The sequence below is a fragment of the Halichoeres trimaculatus genome, unplaced genomic scaffold (genome assembly GCF_033239565.1).
Source record: "Halichoeres trimaculatus isolate MK-OKI-2021-1 unplaced genomic scaffold, fHalTri1.1 fHalTri1_scaffold_2, whole genome shotgun sequence".
NCBI classification, from domain to species: domain Eukaryota; kingdom Metazoa; phylum Chordata; class Actinopteri; order Labriformes; family Labridae; genus Halichoeres; species Halichoeres trimaculatus.
In genome coordinates this window covers 20,245,996-20,265,285 of record NW_027437180.1, presented here as the reverse complement: position 1 = coordinate 20,265,285, position 19,290 = coordinate 20,245,996, and the positions used below count along the sequence as shown (strand labels likewise).

Here is a 19,290-nt window from a genome sequence, read left to right as displayed (position 1 = left end):
CCGTCTCTCTTTCACCATACGATACTTCTCTGTTGACGGGTCCGTCTGCTAGTTCCTATAGCAACCAGACATTTCTGCTGACCCCTGCCTCGCTTTGCGTGACAGAGCCGTAGGACGTTCAGGGCAAAGGGGGGGTCTACTGTGTAAGTGCACATACACAACAAGCACTTCAACTGTGTGCACTTGGACATGGTTCCTCTTGTGCAGTTGTTGTGCTAAAAATGTGCTGTGTGTGTGATTTTTTAGGAGAAAACCTTTGCAAACAGGTAAAATGCATTGGAAGAACAAACTTTCTTTACGAACTGAATTTCAAAGAAGGAAAACGTATCTTTTTTTTTTTTTTTAACTATTTTTTGACAAACTAATATATCATTAATCTTTGTGGCTTGGCTTTTGGACCAGACAGGAGGAGGCTGGGGAGGCAGAGCATTGCCAGCAGCAAAGGTGAAGTAAGGATCAGCGAGAGTGAGGCTGTGTTTAAACAGACGGACAGCTCTATTTGAGCACTGTTGGCCTAGTGGTTTTAATGTGTGCTCCACACTCAGAGGCTGTAGTCCTTGTCACAGTGATTACTGGTTTAACACCTAGCCTTTATTATTTGCTGCATGTCTTGTCTCACTTTCTGCTCCTCACATTTCCCATCTCTCCTTAGCTTTCCTACCTAAGACAAAAATGCCTTAAATAAAACTTAAAGAAAATTAAAATCCACAGGCCATTCACTGATTACTACTTGGTTGATGACTTCTGTCTACAGGATATAGTTGTGAGCATCAGTTCAAGTTAAAAATGGCAACAGTTTCTTTATTGCAATATTTTGGCCTTGAAGGTTTCTAAATCTACAAATATCTTTTACTTTTGTGAGCAAATTATTTGGGCCAAGCAGAATAAAGTTCCTGATATGCATGAACAAATTTAAAATCAGAATCTACTATTTAAAGCGATGCGTCATTTTTCACCAGATTTTGTGGTTGCACACACAAGATCCAGACGTTTTCTCATGTCGTTTTGCCACATAATTACCCAAATATACACATGCACACGCTCTCAAACACTTATACACAATCATAAACACTGAATCACGAGTATGTATGTTTGAAATTTTTATTTTTTATTAAAAATAACATTCATAAGAGTAACAGTTGTACAACCAATAATTATAATCTGAGACAAGTCTGCAACAATAATTACACTTGAGAACTGGAGGACTTCACGTCCTCCTTTTTTTAAATAAGTTAAGAAATAAAGTTTTGTTTTCCCCTCAGAAATAATTTTCTCGAAGCATTTGTACATACAGTGTTGGCTATAACTGGCTCACAGCGATCTCTAAGGGCCAGGCCTTTAAGACTTGCTTTAATGTGGATATTCATAGCATGTTATCTAGGCAGGCATTTGGTTGTTATTCCATTTGGATCTGGCAGTAGTACAAAACGAGCAGGTTATCGATATTTTCCAGAACATTACGCTACAGTACACAGTAGAGCACTTCTCTAGTCAATGTATTAGGATCAGTGTTTGGCTACTCCAGTGTTAGATACAGTTAGATTCAGACATGGAAGGATAACAGTAATGTTTGGCATTGAGGCCTGAGCTGCACACTCCAGGTTCCAGTCATTTTCCCAGTGTAGAAATCCAGTTCTCCACTACTCCAGTTTCATCTTGAGCTCCACATCTAGTCACCAATAATGACTTCGTAGTTTAAGTCCTCCATTTGAGGACCAATCAGTAGCCAAGCTGGAAGTCACAAGCGTTTCAGCAGCCAATCAATAGCTGCTGATGTGACCATAGTCAATTTCTAGGAGTCCATTACGCTTCCATTGATCCACGTTTACTGGATTTAAGGTTCATACAAATAAGTTCCAGTGTTAGTGTGATAAATATCCTCCATTCCAAAGAGTTCATAAGATTGCACTTTTATTGTATCCAGGAAGCTGGACGCTCTGCGGCAGCTCTGGAGCAGGAAAGGTGACCCTATCAGAAGATCTCCACTGAAAAGAGCAGCCGTGTCCAAAATCTCTGCATCCATCTGTTCCACATTCAGAAATCACACCTTTCTCTGTATTCCTTTGATGCAACGCACCTCACCAAAGCTTCAGGTCAGCTTTTCTATCCCCTGTGGAGAAAAATAAAGATTTTTTTTTTTCAGTTGTCATTCTTACTGTGCAACAAATGTGTCCAAAAAACTTTAAGGTTACGGGATCAGATGTGTAATTTCTTCCCCATTCCTCAAGCTCATATCTCACCTGCAGCTCTACATGATCATGGCTCTGATGGCTGCTTTACTGATGCGTTTGCGATGTTTCCTCCTGCGGCGACGAGGGGAGGCAGGTCTAAATGGGGTTTGGCGAGCTGATGACAAGACAGGAGATGATGTGGAGAGAGCTGAAAGAAACCAAAGTAGGTAGAGGACTGAGTAAATCTAAACATTTTTGAGACACAAAACATACAGCATACACATACAAATCTAACCAGTACAATGTACAAGTTATTGAAAATAACTGCGTGTTTAGCTCCAGTGATGGCTCTTTATCTGGGTGATGGCTAACTACCTTGAGGTCTGTGTCAAAAAGCCCATGTAGCCCTTCAGGTTCAAGTCACACATGTAGCAGAGGAAAATTAAGATCTCTGGCAGGAAAACATTCAGGAGATGGTGGAGGAATAGCACATGTGGTCCAATATTTAGTCTTGTGTGTTTAGTTTTCTGCTTCCTGCCTTGGAAATTTGCTTCTGATTCTCATATAGATTAATGACATAAATATATTCTTTATGGCTGTGTTTGTTATGATTCCCTTTTCAGTCAGCACATTACCAGACGTGCTGTGATTTCATTTAACAACCCACATAGTGCAGACCGGGCTTCCCGCAGGGTTTTCCCCACACAGCAGGATATCTGATCACAAATATATGACATATTTAAGTTTTGCTATTCTCAAAATACCTTTACATAAAGCCTCATTGTCCTCCAATGTAAAAGGGGAAATAAAACATCTTTAAACACTCTTCACTCTCTTAAAATCAGTCTTATACACAGTAATATTTAACTAATATCCCAGGTATGTTGTTGAAATTAGCAAAATATGGTAGAGCTAAATGTGTTGTTATCAGTAGGAAGTGCCAACAATGGCTCGCAAAGCTATGGCAAACAATACTTCACACCCAAAGAATATTTTATCGCAACACTGTTAAGTCTGCAGGGGTGAAATTTCCTTCCCCAGTTTTCTGAGATGGATAAAATGGAGCATGAAGCCAGGACTTGAAATACTACTACTACTTCTACTACTACTGATGATAATAATAATAAATTAACACTCAAATCAACTGAAACCTTTACAAACACACATCCTCATCCAGCAGAGCAGTACCTGTTTTAAATGTTGTTGGTTTTGGTCTTTGCTGAGGATGATGTGGATGAAGATGTGTCTCTCGATCCAGTTCCTGTTGTATTGTCTCCAGAGTCAACCGTCTCCTCTCCTCCTCTGTTAAATGACCATACCCACTGGTCACTTTTGAGTCTTTTTCCTTCCCCTGACTGGTCAGCTCTGCTCCAGCCCCACTATTAGCTGATCCACTCTCCTCTCTTTCACTGGCTACTTTCTGACTGGCTGTTGCAGTCTCAGTCTGTTTGTTATTTGTGACCGCCGTAGTTTTTTGGCTGGTCACTGAATCTTTCTGTTTGGTGGTCAGAAGAGGGGTGAGGTCTGGCTCTAAGGTGGGCAGTCTTGTTGGGCTGGCAGGTGGAGAGGCGCTGTCTGATTGAGGAGCATTAAGGCGATATTGTGTCCTCAGATCTTGGTCCTGTGGTGCACTGGGGTTGTACTGCGTTGGATAATGTGGCTGCTGAGGATACTGGTACTGTTGCTGAAGCTGCTGCTGTCTTTGCTGATGCTGCAACAACTGTTGCTGCCTTTGCATGTGATCTGGATGATGCACTTCTCCTCCACTGTTTGCTACACGTACACCACTTTCCTCCTTGCTTCCATCATACCCGCTCCCATGTCCCACAGGTTGTGTACTTCCCATGAAGCTATGCTCTGCCCTGGCTTCAGATGGCCAGCTGCTGACCGGTGCATGTACCCCAACATTGGGTTGATGCACCCCTGACTGTGCATGTGTTGGAGTCTGGTGCATCCTGGGTTGTGTCCAGTGCACTAACTGGGTGTAGCTGCCCTGCTGCCACTGTCTTGCCACTGAATCCCGTTCATCAGGCTGGTAGTGCTGCTGGTTGTACTTCAGGTCGTCATGTCGATGGAGGTCTGCTTTGGATGTCTGAGTCTTTGGTGGACTAGGGTGGACCAGCCGCGGGACGTGAGAGGACTGTGGAGGCTGCTGCAGTGGAGGTGGGTTGGGGTTGCTCAGAATAGAAGATCGAGGCATGGGAACAGAGGAGGAAGATGAGGGGGATGAGGGTGATTGGCACCTGCAGTTGACATGATCCTCCACTGAGATGATGGCCTTCTCATAGTGGGGTTTCCTGTTTATGTACTGGATCTTGTACACCTAGAACAGAGGCAAAGAGAAGGCATGGCTTTATAGAAATCTACGATAACATTTTAACAGACTGGAGGAATTTGCAAAGCATCATGAAAACCTGGTTGCATAGCAGCTGTGTGCCTCGTGTACCTGAAGGTATCTACTGGAGGTGGCAGTGGGGACACATTGCAGCAGCCTGGTGTTACAGCATCCAGAACAACGCTGCACCTCCACACAGGGTGGCCATAATATAAAGTTGGCATTGCGGCGATCTAGCATGGACCTGGTAACCTCCATCACCTCTGTCCGAACTTTACACGCCGCCTGCTGAGCCATCGGCGCCTCCACTGGTAGGGGAATGAGGTATAGAAAGAAAAGAAGTAAGTTATATTTAAAAGAATATGTGTCATAAGACGTGCTGATAGATAGATGGCAGGTTTGAAAACGCGCCAAATGCAGACAGGAAGAGACAGAAATAGAAGCGGAAACTTACCAAGACTCCTTGTGTATCGCCCGTGGGTGCGGTTTAAGGGTATATCATGCTCGTCTTCTTCCTCTTCTGCAGAAAAAAAACAGAGGTGATGAGAGGTCGAAAGACTGAGAAATCAGTGGCAGAAATAATATTAAAACCATAAACAGAGTTATAAAGTCAAGTCATTTTCCAATTATCTAAGAAAAATGCGAAATGCAGAGGCAAATGATGACATAAATCTGTAAAGCCTGTGAGACTGATAGAGCAAAAAAAAGCACATTATTCACAGCAGAGAGTAAGCCATTTTTTTCCCTCTCGCTTAAACAATTAAGCTATTTTCTGCTGCGATTTGTCCCGGCACTGTCGAGAACACTGGTGAGGAAAGATACGAGCTGCTAAATATAGCTCTTGTGTGGACTTGTGAGTGTGTATTTGCACTTTAACATATGTTGTCATTCCATACTGTAGACACATGGTCCTAATTATATCCCTGGTGCAGATTGCTGTTGGTCACTGTGCGTGCATGTGTGTGCATGTGTGTGTAACACAGATCCATGAGGTGTTATTAAGTTGCCTTTCAGCCCTAATTAACTGCCTGGTGCTGAAAGAGCATGGTTTTGTATTGTTCCCAGAAGCTTTTTTTCTCATTTTATCTCTGCATTTATCTGTGACTGGATTTTTCCAAGACTTCCTCTGTGATGTGATAACATGGGACCCATTTTATTCTGCACAGAAAAACAGAAAACAAAAGTAAGAGCATGGGCACTTATAAGTGATGCTACTGCCACTTGTCTCACTTTTTTACTCCAGCTCATTTCTTATGATGGCGCTATTTTCTTTAGTTAGTGACTTGACACGGGTAACAACTAATGGAAATGCAATTCCTTTTGTAGGATTGATGACTGAGTAAGATGTGCTGATGTCTACGGAATGGTAAACTTGCAAAGCAACTGGGTCCTACATGTTCATGGCTTTCAGGCATGGTATAATTAGAACAGATGAATTAAATGAAATTTCACTCTAAAGAGCCAAAATGTGGAAGAAAATTATCAAAAAAAAAGGCAAAAACACAACAAGTGACTTTTAATCAAGTGTATTGATTTATTTTTGCTGACAACCACAAGTGGCCGTTAAAGGAATTGCAGTTTTGGGTGTTTCTGCTTTATTTCTTAATCCTTAATCAGAGTTCAAAGTTTTAGCATCTTTTCAACCCCAAAATAGCTGTGCCCCAAGAATACTTAGCTCCACTGTCAGTTTTGCTCATAATGGGACTATAACTCATTAATACCTAATTGGCAACCTGCATTGTTTGAAAATAAAAAACAAAGCAAAATAAGCACAAAAACCCTCCCTTAGCTCCACCTCTTTGCCTGTGTCTAGGTTGGACAGAATTCATGTTGAGTTAGCACTGTCAGTATCTCCACTACATCATTTGTTTTACTCTCCAGGTCCTGAGACTGCACAGTCATTTTAAGGTTCTGATCTGGGAATTAATGTAGTTTTCTCACGTGTACAATCACACAGCTGGTCCTTGCAGAACATGATGCCTGCTTCTAAGAAAGCAACAAATTTGGCAGGTGGCAAAATTAAAACAAACACTAGAAAAGCACTCAGAGAGCGCAGACCTCCACCAAGCTTACTGTGACTGTCACACAACACTTTAGTCCTACTTTAATGTTATACTCCCTTTCAGCAGACTGTCTGCTACAATTTGGTGTTAGTTGCAGGTTTGTATGATAATTTGTTGCCTGACAGTGTTGGAAATTATGATGACCCAGTACATATTTCATATTCCAGATATTAGTATCCAGAATGTTGCCAGGATCTGGATCGTACTTTTACATCTATCAGAAATTATGGTGACCTTGTCTTGTATTGTTTTGCAAAGCAATCCGACCATTTATCAGGAGTTAACACATATGGTGAAAACGTCCCTATCTCCTTTAAGAAAGTCCTGGATCCAGACTGTGATCTGGATCACCTCCAAAATTTAATCACTTCTTCCTTATCCCACTTTGAACATTTCCTGGAAATTCCATCCAGATCTGTTTGCTACATTTTGAGTAATACCGTTTACAGACAACCAAACAAACTGACAGTCTAACTCTCCCAAAAACAAAACCCTCTTGGTGGAGGTAATTATTCTTAAACCACTTCAACACAGGAGGCTTTAAAGTTAACTCTTGATAAGACAAACAACACCCTGAGTGACTTCCTTGTGTCCTGTTATGGAGCCTCCCTCCCTCTGTGGGTCCCTCTCTACGGTCGCTGTTCTGTCGCTGTGTAATTTATGCATCATTAATGATCAAAGGACGACCCACTGATATTTGTAAATGTGACTTGATTCCTCAGAGTGATTACTGTGATTACTAGTGAATTTTTAATTAGCCACTAGTCTGCATACACAAGTTTGTTTTGGACTCTCTTTTGGGGGGTGGTGGTTCAGAGGGCTGGTCTCTGACAAACATGCACACACACATTTATATTTCAAAACTTGGAGAGGAATCCAGAGCGTGGAGAACAATGAAGTGACCTTGTGCTTGGAGTCACCCACTCTCTCTCCCTCCCTCTCTGCCTTATTATGTCCCACTCACAACAAGGTCAAAGCAGCTCTCTCCCTTCCTCTGTCCCTCTTGGTGTGTGTCTCTCTCTTCCCCCTCTCGATCCTCGATCTCATCAAGTTGGCTCATCATTCTTGCTGCTGTCTCGGGTAAATATTGCCTTAACATGGGGCTTGGCATGTATGCTGCCGCATTCCTATCTCCTCAGGCCTCTGCAGACACACCCACACTCTTACCTCCTCCATGTCTGAGTTATTAGCCTGTGTGTGTGTGTGTGTGTGTGTGTGTGTGTGTGTGTGTGTGTGTGTGTGTGTGTGTGTGTGTGTGTGTGTGTGTGTGTGTGTGTGTGTGTGTGTGTGTGTGTGTGTGTGTTTAGTGGTCATATGTACCTATTGCATTAGTCTCCTGCTGCAGGAGAAGCTTCAGGTCATCCACGGAGGAGATGGGAGAGTTCCTCACCAGGTCGACCAGCGACGTGGGTAGAGGATCACCCTGTAGAGATAAACACACGACAGTTTTAACACAACATGAATACCTTATAATTTATTGTAATATGGTGTTTGTGCTAAAATGTAGGAGACAAAAATGAAAGAAAAGAGAAAAGCAAGTATTTTCTGATATTATTAATTTAAACACTGGAGCTAAACTCTCTTTGCCCTCATCAACAGCCACAAAATTTCATTCACAAATTACACAAATTTTAAAAACAAAATAAGTATCATATCTTAATATTTATTCATAGTTGCTTCAAGAACCATATTCCAATAACTTCCCCAATTAAAGGTGCAGAACTAAACTTAGATTATTGAGAGAAAGAGCAACTTTCAGCTGTATACAAAAAAAAATGAAAGAAAGAAAAAGAAAAAGAAATTGGAGGTCAGCATTCAAAATAAGCTCTCCCAAAGTGGCAGGTTTGCAAGGCCAAATACTTGCATCATTTAATTACAATCCATTCCTTATTACCAAATGATTACGAGGGGTTAAAACTACCTGTAGCTCTGTTTGTGAAAAAACGTGCTTCCAATCTGACTCTTAAGTCCAAAGGAGAGCCAACCTTGATAGATTGAAGCCTAAAGAAGATCCAGGACCTAAAACAATCCAAACCCCTTTTTTTTGCCAGCAGGGACCAGGAATGACCATACTACGTGCGCAAGAATGTATTTATCTAGAGCAAAGGAAACTGAAGAACCTTGAACTGAACAGAACAACATGTTTAAGCACTGCAAATGTTGAGGGATTTCTAAAACTGAGGAAAAGAGCAACTGTTTCTTCAGTAATAGTAACATAAGCTTTAAGATATTTGATATATCTTTGCACATCTATGTTTTACTGTTTAGAAAACTAACAAGAAAAAGTCTGAGCTACAGAGTAGATGTTTGCTAACAAAGAGAGCAACACCCAGAGAAAGAGGCCTGCTGTGTATATCTCATTCCTCATCTCCAGTCAGCACTTGCTCCAGTTTCACTTCCTCCTGCAGAGGAAATGATGGTTGTGATTGGTGTTTGTTGCTGCTATTGTCACTCTCTCCCTCACTGTTTACACACAAACAGCACAACTGCACCCCGTGTCACACAGGAAACTATCCAGGTCCCAGTTTCTAAATGTGATTACAGTTCAAATTACCGCAGTGTATGACAATGCTTAAAGTGAATTCCAGTATCTGGAAGACAGTTTCAAAGAACAGTGTGCAGATTTTTTTAATATTATATCAACATCATCAAAGGGAAACTGTTGGGTATGTTTGAAAGCCAACATGTTATGCAAGAAATTCAATTCCGTCTTGTGAAAGAAGAGAAATTTAATTAGATTTGAATGAATGCCATAGAGGGAATTCATTAAGGATGCCCTGTGGATGGTTTTAAGGACAGACTCGTGTGGTTTCTGTGCCAAGATCAAAGGCAGATTACTCAGCTCTCAGTGTCACATTAGCTCTTTGCTTTGCTGTAACTTGATACCATCTTAAAGTGGTTGGAACATCACTAGATACAGTCATATGCCAAAGAGATGCCAAAACAAATTAAGGAGTGTCAAGAATGTGTGAAGGAAATATCTGGCAGATGCCAGGGAGAAAAAGTGAAAGCGTTTATCTTCTTACTGCAACTATGACACAATATTTATGGCTTTGATAATAACATGTTTACAATATCTGTGAAGTAGACATTTAGCTCTTTCAATTATAAAGAAAGAGCTGAACAAAGACGAGAGAAGATAAAACAAGATTGATGAAATGCAGCTCTTAAGATAACAACTCTCTCATCACTTAAGTATTGATATGAATAAATAATAATAATAATAATAATAATAATAATAATAATAATAGCCTTCAATTCCTCTGTATTAAAGCTACTATAAGGGATTTTTACCTGGTTATGAAACAAACTAAATATCAAAGAGGGGCGCAGCTACTTAGCAAGACTGGCACTTCCTGTTTTTTAATTTTTCAAGCCAAAAATAAAAAAAGTTTCACATCATTTTACTCATTAAACTTCATAATCTAAACCAAAAGAACGGATCCATTAACTCTGTCCTTTTTCTACTTTCTTTTAAAACTGAAACTCAGGGATCGATCACCTGCACCTTCCACTGCTCTGATAAGACAACAGGTAGTTACTGTTTACCTAGAATGGGTTACGGCACCACTTAACCTCAGATGAACTTTTTAGGCACTTCAGCTATCTGTTGAAGCCATCAACGCTACTTAAGAAATAAAAATCAAATCAGGATGTTAATGAGAATAAAATTGTTGGGCACATATATGACTTTGTAATAAATATAACAAATGTCCATTACAGAGCAATAAAGGATTGGGTGAAGTTCTGAGAAGTCATTTGGGCCTGTGTCCACTGAGCATATTTTGTACTGGCAGTGGCCACAATCTCAGTGTCAAAGTGTTTTTCACTAGTGCGTACTGTTTGCTACAGAAGTTGTCTCACAGCCCTTTGTCTTTCATGGTTAGTGACCTATAAATCTGTTTAAAATTACTCTATATGTTCAATGCAGCAGCAATGCTGCTTTTTTGGTGGAAAATACCCAATTGGTACCCAGTTGCTAGGCGCTGCCCAAGTAGCTGCCTGTTGCAGCAGCTCTCTCGTCTTTGTCCGTTTCTTGTAATTTTTTTCGTCATCTTTGTATTTGGAGTGGGTTATTACTTTGTATGGTTCATTGTTGGTCATGGACACCAAACTTTTTGTGGCTTCAGTGATATTTTTTCCAATTTTCCCCTGTGTTTGTCTGGAGATCCTACATCTAACCATGCCTGCATTGTTTACATGTGAAATTAGGTGCTAGCAGCCTGTATCATGTCAATGCTAACTAGTGTAGGGCTTGATGATTTCCCTTGAGCTGAGGAGGAGGAGATGAGGACGGCGTGCTGGTTCTCGGGTGTGAGCTGGGAGGTGACGACGTGGACCTGTCCTTCCATCCATCATTGTTGGGAACGTGGGATCTATCTCAGATGGGATGGACGAGCTAGCCGTGCTAGCCAAGCTGCATTGTGCTGTTCACGGACATGGCCGACAGGATCCAGGAGACAGAGACTGAACAGACTGCTGAAGAAGCTCAGTCCTGGACCCTGTGGAGGTGGAGACTGGCTGGGCTGGAGAGTGGTGGACGGGATGTCGTCATCGATTTTCTTATGGACCTTTTTGCACTTTCTATACACTTTTGTTTTAAAAAATGCTGCTGTGACTCCTGAATTTCCCCTCAGGGATAAATAAAGTATTTTCTATTCTATTCTATTCTATTGAATAAAAACTGTCCTGGCATTAGCAGCTCTGCGCCTTAAACTGCACCCTAAAAAGATGTGCAGTGAGTTTCTCTGTAACATCCTTGTGGACAAGGTTTATATTAACAGTCTGGTGTCTCCTTCATTTGTAGAAGTCTGTGATGGACGGTGTCCACTCAGTGACAAAAACCACCTTTTGCTTTGTGTTTAGAACGTTGAGAGCTGAAAATACTGAGCTGCAATGGTTTTGTACAGAAAATGGGTTCTGCCAATGCAAATAAGTGCTGTGAGTGGACACAGATACTTATAAAAATATCACATTCTAATGGAAACTTCTCTTCAGTTACATGCTACAAAACAATCACAGAAGAAGAGAGCGCTTCACACAAACACAAAGTGAACAATGCGACTAAAATAGGACTACAATGTGGTTTCCTCTATTCTTATTAAACAATGATCACTGTCGCACCACTCCACAAGGGTCGGATGTTTCCTGGTGCATTATTTTTTACTCCAGTTAGATAATATATTTATGTTTAGGTAAAGGCTTATCATGTTTTGAATCTTTTTCATACCGATTAAGTTTGTCAATTGCAATAAAGTAGCAAATTTGAGTATTTTTGGTTGCAAAATATGATTTGAGTTAATATGTGGGCTTGACTGTATTGAACTCAAGAATTTTATCTAGTTATTACACTTTTTAAACAAAGGGCTTTTCATAAGAGCATAAGCAATCTACGATGTCACTGTTACAGTCAGAGGTGATGTGACCCCTTTACATAAAAATATACTGTTACTGTTGAATATTTGCCAAGTTAGGGGTAACCATTGTAACAGATGGTACACATAGCATTACATTTTTATTTTATGTATGATGTTTTGAATTTTATTTTTTTACGAGCTGAGGTTTCCTCATGGAGATGCCCCCACTCTGTCTCTCTCTTCCCCTCTGTCTGTCTGTCTGTCTGCTTTGTGGGCGGCGGTGGCTCAGGACACCTGGATGACTTTCATGAGCCATTGGCTGACCTAGTTAAGCAAACACACTCACACACACTTGCCCCCTCTTTTCCAGTTCACACACAGATGCTTAACCCGCTAACTATCTGCCCAATTTGTCCTGAGAGCCTTACATACACACACACACACACACTCTCTATCTCTCATGTATACACACGGACAGTTTTCAGCCTGTACAGAGCTGTCACTGCAGGAGCCGTGTTTATCTCAAACACAAATAAGAAACATTCTTTGAGATTATAGAGCGCAGCTCACAGACAGAAAATAGTTCCTTACGTGCTCTGACATTTAACCACTGTTTTAAAATGTCAAAGAATCAGACAACAAGCTAATAAAAGTGGAAAAGCTATGCTACCCAGAATGCATCTGGCACACAGATCTCTATCTACAAACTAACACACCCATACACATAAATAGGCCTCTGTTGTTTGTTTGTATTTAGTCTCTGAGCAGCCTGTAAATAACTTCCTATTCTGATGACCATTCATTTAGAAGTGTGACATTGTTTTTATAAATCTGGCGAGCTGTTAGTGTGTGTTGCTAAGCTCAACTGTTGAGAAGACAAGATGACAAGACGTCATGATCTACAAGCAGGTCACACACACACTAACTCACACATTCAAGGGAAAACACACACTGCATGAGGCCTTGAAGGAAGCCTGGAAGGCAAAGAGATTGTGAGGAATGTTTGAGGAGAAAGGTGAAGTGTGATGGAATGTAATTATGGGGCCAGCTGACTGCTGATACACACAAACACACACTTACACACTTGCCCGTACTGTTTTACATAAACAAACATGCAATCAGAAAGAGGAACAGGTTAGGAAAGGTAAACAAACAAACAAATAACTCCAAATCCAAGTGTGTGCCCTGTGACTCACAATCACACCGCGGTTTCTCAACACACGCCTTCTTGGATCAGAGAAATGGCAGATGGCCAACCGAATGTCGTACAAAAGTGACAGACTTGCAGAGCTTGTTGCAAAAACTCTTTTCCCCACTCTTCAACACACACAGAAAAGAAAGATTCCCCGCTGGCTGCAAATATGTAGGTATAGATGGACAGAGAAGACAGATGAGAGGAGAGTGAAGAAAAGAAGAGACGGGATGAAAGTTATCATAGAGGAGGATGAGGAAAGAGGGGAGGGGAGAGGTCTGAAGGCTGAGCAGGATCTACACGCAAGGCAGCACAACTGTTTGCATAGTTTGTCATCAAACCAGCAAAAGGCTGCGAAAAACCAAAGGAAATTCTTCTGCAAGTTTATAACAGCACTTTAAATTCCCACAACAAGAGCAGACAGAGTTCACAGCACTAAAACAGCCTGTCATTTCACATCAGTTTGAAAATGCTCCGAGCATTTTTCCTGGCTCTCTTTGTATACTGATGATGTGCTGTTTTCTGTGTCTAATAACACATGGAAGCAGAGCTCTCAGACTGCTGATAAAACATAAAAAACACAACTTGATGCAATTATCCAGAGCTCTTGTGAGTGTGATGAGGAATTTTAATATTTAGCATCTAACCATTTGAGCCAATCAAGGCAATAATCCTCGACTCAATTTAATATTTATTTTGAGAGGAATTCAGAATGTAGCTCACCTTCTTACTCATTACACGCCAGTACATTAAAAGTGTGCAAAGAAACTCTCAATCAGCAGAAAAACCAGCACCCCATGCAAGCTTCTGCTTTTAAAATCACCTACCTGCAGCTAATTCAAAGAAAGGGCCCTCGAGCTGCTGAGAGTCATATTGACGGCAGTGGGGCATGGCTGCAGGGCTTGGTTTGAAGCAAACTCAGAGTTAAATTTGGCCTGAATAATTTAAGGTGGTAAAAATCCTGTGGATTGCTATCTAAACCTTCCTCCTGCATAATATATTGTTATTACTGAAACCTGAAAATGATGGAAAATAATCTTGGGATCATTTGAATGGTCTGGTCTTTGTTTGCATTGTGCACAACTACAGACAGAAAAAAATGCATCAGTCCCTAGAATACTTTATCCTATCTCTGAGTTTTGTTTTAAATTAGATGCACAATTACAACCCTACAACTTGAACCAATCAATTTATATTATTTTTTAAGTATCAACCAAGTTCATGACTCCAATATTACTCACTATTCATTACTTTTATTCCTGTAGTGTTAAATTGGTACTGCCCTGTGTAGCCCTGCACTGTGGAGCTTACAAATAAATACTCTTATGTGCCGCTGTGCTTTTCCATTTCATACACATCACATGCATGGACAGCAGCACAATCCCCCCTCCACTGCCCACACACAGAAACACAAGCACATATGTCCACTAACACATAAGCAGCTACACGAGGCCATGCAACCAGATGTGCACACACACACACACACGCACAGATGCACGCCACACAAGTCAGTGAAATCCCTGGCAGATTATTTGTTGTTCTTATGTAAAATGGATCAAGCCGGGCAGCAGCAGCAAATCATCCCAGTTCCCCTGCAGAGACAATAGTCAGACTGCAACCTGTTCAAAAGCCACACAATCAGCTGTGTGATTGTGTGGGTGAAATTGTGTGTGTGTTGATGTAGCAATTGTCATTTGAGCAGCAGATGATGAAAGAAACGAGGTCTGACCTGATGTGTGAGTGCTTTTGTGGATTTGTATTTTACCAGATGTGTTTAATTTTCTGTTCGCGGATTTGCTTTTGTGTGTAGCATAATCTCAGAGATTTCATTTGACGCTCATACACAAAGTATATGCATCAGTGTTATTATAAATCATGATAAAGTTTTCAGAACGCGCTCATTACGTCAGTCTCAGTGAACTTGAGACTGCTGAATAATCTCTATGTGAACTGTGTGTGTGTGTGTGTGTGTGTGTGTGTGTGTGTGTGTGTGTGTGTGTGTGTGTGTGTGTGTGTGTGTGTGTGTGTGTGTGTGTGTGTGTGTGTGAGTGTGACTTTGCAAACTGAAATGTTTTCCATGGACAGATGTGGAAGAACTGGGACACCAAACATGTCTCAGTATTTTTTTTTCCAAAAATTGAGACAAGGGAAGGATTAGAGGGTCATGTGACAGGTCAGTTTCCTTTAAATGTCAGAATCAGTCAGATGTCTAAGATATTGTTGCAAGCGCTGGGCTGCTGTACTCATCATGCACATGAAGTCAAGCATGTTTAGTTTCCCTAATAATCCGTAAACTCCAACAACATTGTTTGATGTAATAGTATTTGCCCTCAGTGACCCTTATCATGTTCAGTCTCAGATCATGGGTTTAAACTGTCTCTTGGTGTGATGCCATCTAGGATGCAATGCAATAAGATTGCAACACAAGTTGTAAGAAACAAATGTACATTCAAGATAAAAAAGAGCTTTTTTGAACATATAAAATCCTACTATATCAAACAACCATGCATGAGGACAAGCCTGAATGCAATGAACATAGCATGTTAAAGTTGAAATAGGCCAAATGCAAAAGTACTGCCCAAAAAGCAAGCAGTGCCTCCTGAAATACATAGAAGGCTGCCTTCAGTGCCATGGATTCACTGTTCATTCACGTTTGACCTGAACCCTAAAAGAGAACAAGCATTGCACCACTTGCCCAATTAGATGTAGCATTGCTTGGTGTGATCTTCTCACAGCTGGCATCAGCAAAGCAAATTTAGAATAGCTCGCATGATTGCTCACAAAATGAGAAAGCAGAAGAAAATGGGGTTTTCTTGGAGCTCAAAGGAAACCTCTATTTTTTTATCTTTGGATTGAGGCAGAAAATGAGTTTAAGAGCCACACAGCCAAAATGTTGAAACAGTAAGTCATAGGTACATGCAAATCTAAATACCAGCTGACTTACTGTAAGTCATATCATCAAAGCAACACTGAGCGATGCTATCGCTGTCTTCTATGATAGTGAGGTTAGGGCTGGGACGTTCACGACACAACAAGCTGCAACTGCCAGCTGTGACAGATGTCATCTGATGGCTCTTTCACATGACCAACAGATGGGACATGTCCAAAAGAGGGCGTGAACCGCGGGATTTGGAGACAACCAACTCCTGGCACAAAATATGTCTACGCAAGTGAAAAAAAATCTCACTCTGTTGATTCAATAACTTTGTTCAGTAGGATTTCGCATCAGATCAACAAAGAAACGTGAGGGCACAGCTACACTGATGCATTCAAACATCTGAAAGATGCTGAGTTGAAAATGTTAGCCAACTTTTTGTCCTTTAACCCTATGAGGGCACCTGTGTTTGTGTCTGTTTGTTGGACAGTAGCTGGAGTAACCACTGTTTGGTGGAAATGACAGAGAAAATAGGAGAAAACATAACAGCAGAGTCTCTGTGAGGTATTAGGCCCTGATGTGACAATGTAAAACATCTGCACAACTCATGCATGGACCCAGCTCTATACTGTAGATTACAACCCTGTAACCCTGCCTCACACTACCTCCATCTCTCCTCGACTCTTCATTAGGACACTTTAGGTTATGAAACATGAAAAGGAACCGAAGAGGGAAACCGATCATTCATAGGACACCAGAGGGAGAACAAGTTAGACTGATGTGTAAGCTGTCACATACAAATGAACTGACTCAAAGAAGCACACGTACACACCAGTGCCTTGTGTTTTGCCCTGCAGGAAAACTGTTACTCAAAACATCCACCCCACACTATGTCACCGCAGGGGCTGATACAGATGATGCACGTCACAGTAAGGAAAATTCTCACCAGTGGAATCAGCATATCACCATGACACCATGTTACTGTAACTTTGTAATATTTCCAAGTCCAAGATGAAATTACAAACTATTTTGCCGATAGTGTCTTTGGATATAAATCTTTTTTTAATTGTTGATATTAGATCTAAGTCAATAATTTATGACAGGGTGAGATAAGCAACTTTCCCATCAAGAGAATTAGGAAAGTGACTTGATAGTGCAAAAACAACCACTTTTAGATCTCACTATGTCTCATACTTGACACAGGTTTTTTTTCTGACTTAAACAGAGATATAGGAAAGACCCAAACTACCTCATTATTGGCCCAGAATAAGTAGACAAGAAAAGGCTGTAAATAAAAATTACTTCATTTATCAGTGTTCATTTGGGGAAAATATGTTGTTGTGGTTTAAAATAAACAATAATAATAATAATAAAAGATAAAAATGACAATCACTAGTAATCAGCTATGCATTGTCCATACATCAGGAGTGCTTTTATCCTGAAATCTCTAGTGCACAGCCTGGCAATTAGTATAACTATAAATTTTTAATCCAGATCTGTTAGTTTCAGGTCATATATCCCCCTTGTACATCCTACGTTCTTACCTTAGCGCTGCTGAGCCGCAGACGGGCCGCTGAGAGCGCAGCCAGCAGCAGCAGCAGGACCCAGGACCTCATGTTGCCGCCCAGCCTGAGGAGCCGCAAGCGACCGGCTGGGCATTTAGCACCTCAGCGTCCAATTCCCCCCGACTGCACCGAGCCTCGTCCCTGTGTCGTGTGCTGGCCGCTTGTGTTAAGCTCGCACTGTAAAATATCCTGAAATGTGTCACTGCTTATAAGCGCAGCGTGTCCAAATGTTTGCTCATGGTGACTCACACGCAGGCTAGACGTCTGACTCCGTCCATGCTGCTGTTCTGAAAAACTCACTTAAGAAACGTGAGGGGTAGTGGGACAGGTGCGCAACGAAGAGCTCTACAGCACACGAAGGCAAAGGCTACACTGTTTCTTTATATTCTGTCAGTCTGCAATTCGAGAGTGTCAAATCTACTCCAGGAGTCCCATAATGTCTCCAAATGTGTGTGTTTTAGGGTTAATTAACGCGTGCCTTCAAAGACTCCAATCAAAAATCCACAGAAAAGGAGCCCTCGCATTTTCCTCCTGAGTGGAAACACGCATCTCCAAAGGTCCGTGCGTAAAAGTTGGTTCATCTTTCAACGGCGCGTTCGTGCGTAATCCTCTGGACGCTCCACTGCAGAGGTCCAATTATTGTCACCCCAGCTCGGTTCACTTGACTGAAAATGACAAACCTGTCCTATCTTTGCGTCTCCGTTCTCGAAAGCTCTTCCCTGCACGTATCTCCCTCTGCCTGCCCCTGTCTGTGCTCTTTTCTCCCGCGTGTCTCCGTTCGGCGGCTCTGCTGGATCAGTTTGTTCTCGCCCCCCGCGCTACTCCTCTCTGGTTACGTCTTGAATGGTGCACAGCTTACCACACGAGAACAGGTCCCTCCTTAAGTTTTAAGCATCAAGTTTGTCAGAGAGAAAAAAACAACGGTTCATACCGGAAACTGAGGAGTTTTGGTTTCAAAATAAGAAACAAAACTCTACCTCGCGCGGAAACGTCGGTTCTTTAAACTGAAAGAGGGATGATGCAAAAGCAAAAATGAGATGTGTTGGACAAAAAAAGAAAACTTGGGGTGAAGGGGGAAGGCATCAATTTAGCCTATCAGATTAACACTATGACTTTTAATGGAAGGACAGTATTGGTTGTATTATAGAGAAAAATAAATTGCGCTAAAGGACCCAACAGATAACTTCCAACAATGTTTACTGTTAAAAAACATTTTGACTGTGAGGATCTTTGGATGACACAGCAGCAACATTATATGGCTTTAAGTTTGCTCTGATTGAACGTTTTAATGGGACTGAAACTAAAAATGATTTATCACCTTGTCTTTTCTTGTGATTTTTAATGTTCTCTTTAATAAGAGACAGATCTTTTTCAAGGTACAGTATCTGCATTCATATGACCTTTGACATTGAAATGAAATTTTACTTTCAAAAAATGGTTACAGGAAGTGAAGTGCTCATGTGGGTGACTTGATTTTTGGTCTCAGACTTGTGCCAGGGCCCCCAGTCTGGTCCTCTTCTCATGAAGGCAGAGTTTACCACCTCCTTTTTAGGTGCAAGGAGGTTCAAGCACCCATGGGTGCTCTTAAAGGGAAAGCTTGAAGCCATGACTAGAATAATTAAGTAGGATGGATTTAATCTCATTCAGAGCCACTGTAAGTTGATTCTTTAAAGGTGAAATAGCTCTCAGTAGCATTTGATGTTTATCCTAAAATGTTTCCCTGCTTTTTGAG

The 19,290-nt window shown here is 41.2% G+C and overlaps 1 protein-coding gene across 1 annotated transcript; it reads right to left on the bottom strand.

Moving 5' to 3' along the window:
* Positions 1–1,142: 1,142 nt before the first annotated feature.
* pdgfba (platelet-derived growth factor beta polypeptide a) lies at positions 1,143–18,435 on the bottom strand. Its single transcript, XM_074683503.1, has 7 exons — positions 17,538–18,435; positions 7,890–7,992; positions 4,961–5,026; positions 4,618–4,814; positions 3,360–4,494; positions 2,241–2,379; positions 1,143–2,110 (listed from the first exon to the last, which is right to left on the bottom strand). The coding sequence occupies exons 1-6, from the start codon at positions 17,607–17,609 to the stop codon at positions 2,249–2,251; spliced, it is 1,704 nt and encodes a 567-aa protein (XP_074539604.1). The 5' UTR covers positions 17,610–18,435; the 3' UTR covers positions 1,143–2,110; positions 2,241–2,248.
* Positions 18,436–19,290: the final 855 nt, after the last annotated feature.